This window comes from Penaeus japonicus, unplaced genomic scaffold (genome assembly GCF_977035675.1).
Source record: "Penaeus japonicus unplaced genomic scaffold, GWHDUDI00000001_assembly GWHDUDI00000025, whole genome shotgun sequence".
Lineage (NCBI taxonomy): Eukaryota > Metazoa > Arthropoda > Malacostraca > Decapoda > Penaeidae > Penaeus > Penaeus japonicus.
The window spans coordinates 37,762,445-37,765,505 of NW_028234427.1; the positions used below are offsets into that span (position 1 = coordinate 37,762,445).

Below are 3,061 nucleotides of genomic sequence, written 5' to 3' on the forward strand. Positions count from 1 at the left end.
GCTCCACCCTGCGAGTTCTAGCGATAAAATAAATAAGGTAAGTGAGGAAATTCAGAAAAGTTCCCCTGCGAAATCCGTAAATAAATAAGTCTATAAAAAGATAAGGAAGTGAAGGAAAAGGACGAAGAAAAAAAAATGGAAATCATATTCCCGAGCATGGAAGTCTACTGACTGTGTGTGACGTCATTCCCATTCGTATATTTTTGAGATATTAATTCTCCATTGTTTTTTTTCTAATATAAGAAAATAATAGAATGAAAGTGAAGATATAAACACGAGGGAAGATGGTCAAGAGGTTGAAAACGGAAGATAAGAGAATTCATATTTAACTCTACTTGGACACGAGAATATTTCTACTGTCTACGTTCCTTCAATTATTCAACTCTCCACTTGACACACTCTCGAGGAATCAGCACACATGTCTACACTGTACAGATGCCTATCTTAATATATAAACTGAGATATCTCTGAATACTATACAAGAATCACAGAGTGAAAAAAAAAATAAGAATGAAAAATAGATAAATAGATACAAAAATGATGATATACACTTTCTGATCTTCGGAGTGTCTTTGTCCGTCAGAAGTACTGTTGCAAGGAAACAGTTGGTGCAGTAATATCACACAATGTTACGCTGGATGCATTATTGCAAAAGATTCCGATGCACGCCCACCTCACACGCATTCAAATTATGGCAAAAAGACCCACAACAGTTCGGCGACTCTGGCACTTGGGTTCTGTGAGCCGCCCGCCCACAAGCGCTAGTCCTTCCCTCGCGCCCGTCGGGTTCAGGACATGGTGGTGGGCGTGGAGCTGAGGGAGTAAGGGTCGAAGCGCTTCTTGAGCGTCCCCCAGAAGCCGGAGGACTTGTAGGCGCCCTTGCCCACGCTCATCCTCGTGGAGTAGATGGGCGGCGTGGACGAGGAGGAGGCGTCGCTGGGCAGGGCGAGGGGCACGCGGCGGTTCCTGGCGCGCCCTTTGTACATCACCACCACCAGGATGGCCAGGAACACGCACATGGCCACGCCGCCGAGGATGGACGCGGCCATGATGGCGCTCTTGGTGGACATGTTGAGGGAGTTGGGGTCGTCGTCGTAGAGAGGGAAGTAGTCGTCCTCCAGGGGCCTCGGCCGGTACTCGTCGCCGTAGGAGTAGCCCGGGGAGGCGCTGTCGCCGTCGCGCGAGAGGCCGAAGGACAGGTTGCCGTCCTCGGTGTTGGTGGTGGAGTTGTGGAGCACGTTGAGCAGGGACGACAAGTCGCTCTGGGGGTTGTACGGCGGAGGCACGTACGGAGGACGCAGGGTCGTGCGCTCGGTCGTCTGGAAGCGGCTCGTCAGGATGCTGCGGTAGGTGCCTCCAAGACGACCGCCCTCGTGCCCTAGGGGTCGGTAAGGTCGTGGGGGGCGCCTCCCAGACTCTGCAGAAGGTCGGTACGGGCGAAGGGACACGGGCGTCTCGGGAGTGGTGTAAGGGAGCGGCCTCGGAACGCCCTCTTCCTCGCCCCGCTCTCCCGAGGTGTCTTTCCCTTCCTCGTCTGGACTGGATTTGTCCTCCGTCGCCGCGGCGTCGCCCTTGGAGGGGCCGCTGTCCGTGAAGCTGAAGATGGAGCCGAGGTCGTGGAGGATGTCGGACGCGGAGAGGCCCTTGTCCTTCATGATGGCCGCGAGGTCCACCTTCATGGGGATGGGGCTCTTGCCCTCGTCCGCATCCACATCCGCAGGCGTCTCCGCGTCTCCTTCCGCACTCGGCTGGGCGTCCGCACCTCCGCTCCTGCCTGGTCCCTCCTCGGCGCTCGAACTCCCGAGCTTCTTCCCGCCCTCAAAGGACAGCCTCCCGCCGGGCAAGAAGCCAAAGATCTTCGGCGGAGGAGGCGGCGCGGTCGGCCGTGTCGTTGTGGGTCTGGCTGTCGTGGTAGTCGTGGAAGTGGTTGACGTTGTGGTAGAAGTCGTAGTGGTACTAGGAGTAGTAGTAGTACTAGTAGTACTAGTAGTTGTGGTACTAACTGGTTCCTCAGCCTCTTCGCTGTCCTCAACTCTGATCAACTGAAGGAGATCCTGAATGTTGCCTTTCACGCCGCTGAATTCCCTCTGCGTGAGTCCCCGAGTCTGGAGACTCGTCGTGAACTCCTTCAGGGACATTCCCTCGCCCTTGAGCGCCACCAGGAACTGCGGCAGGATCATGCCCATGCCCTGCAGGATCTCCGAGAGGCTGATGGGAGCGCCGCCTCTGGCCACGCCTGTGAGAGAGAGGGAATAGTTAGTTTCCTTTGATAAGCAGATGATTTATTATTATACTACTAAGGATGATATAAAACAGACAAAATAAGATTTAGATGAATTTATCATTTCATTTTTGGGAATGTCGATTTCAGTGGACAGTCAATGCGAGTTTGAGACTTTAAATCAGAATTTATTTTTATTTGTCTTTTTCTTTATTTTATCTTACCTGCATTTCTGTTGGAGGAAGCTGCCCTTGGTGTTGTTCTCCGCGTGGTTGTAGTTGCAGGAGTCGTGGTTGTGGTGGTAGTAGTGGGTGGGGGCGTTGTGGTGGTGGTGGTGGTTGTAGTCGTGGTTGTGGTGGAAGTAGTCGTGGTAGGTGGCGGTGTCGTTGTAGATGTTGTGGTAGTTGTTGTGGGAGTCGTTGTAGGCGTCGTGGTAGTTGTAGGCGTCGTGGTAGTTGTAGGAGGATGAGTGGTTGTGGTAGTTGTAGGCGTAGTCGTTGAAGTAGTCGACGGAAGCTTTGTACTTGTGGAAACTGTAGTCGCCGGGACACTGCGGTCTGGTTGTCCCTCGTAGTCCTCCAGTAGAGACTGAGGACTACTCGGCCCGTCGTCTCCGCCCGCCCCTGTCTCGTCGTAGTACATGTCGATGAACTCGTCGTACAAATTATCGTAGTATTCGGGGTCGTAGTCTTGACCCCCTTCGACCTCGGATCCTGCAGGAGCTGGAGGGTCGTCCGCGGAGGACTCTTGGGGTGGTATTGGGTTCTGAGGTTCGTCTTCGGCGCCGCCAGGAGGAAGGACCGGGGTGGAAACGGCAACCTCAATGGTCGCTTCGGGGGC

At 53.8% G+C, this 3,061-nt stretch overlaps 1 protein-coding gene across 1 annotated transcript in view; it reads right to left on the reverse strand.

The window, feature by feature from the left end:
- Nucleotides 1–226: 226 nt before the first annotated feature.
- LOC122256954 (uncharacterized) overlaps nucleotides 227–3,061 on the reverse strand; it is a 56,045-nt gene continuing 53,210 nt past the window's right edge. The window contains exons 5-6 of the mRNA XM_043021938.2: nucleotides 2,446–3,061; nucleotides 227–2,236 (exon numbers count right to left, since the gene is read on the reverse strand). The exon at nucleotides 2,446–3,061 is cut by the window's right edge and continues 730 nt beyond it. Coding sequence (XP_042877872.2) covers nucleotides 789–2,236; nucleotides 2,446–3,061 — 2,064 coding nt within the window. The 3' untranslated portion in view covers nucleotides 227–788. The remainder of the gene's footprint in view (nucleotides 2,237–2,445) is intronic.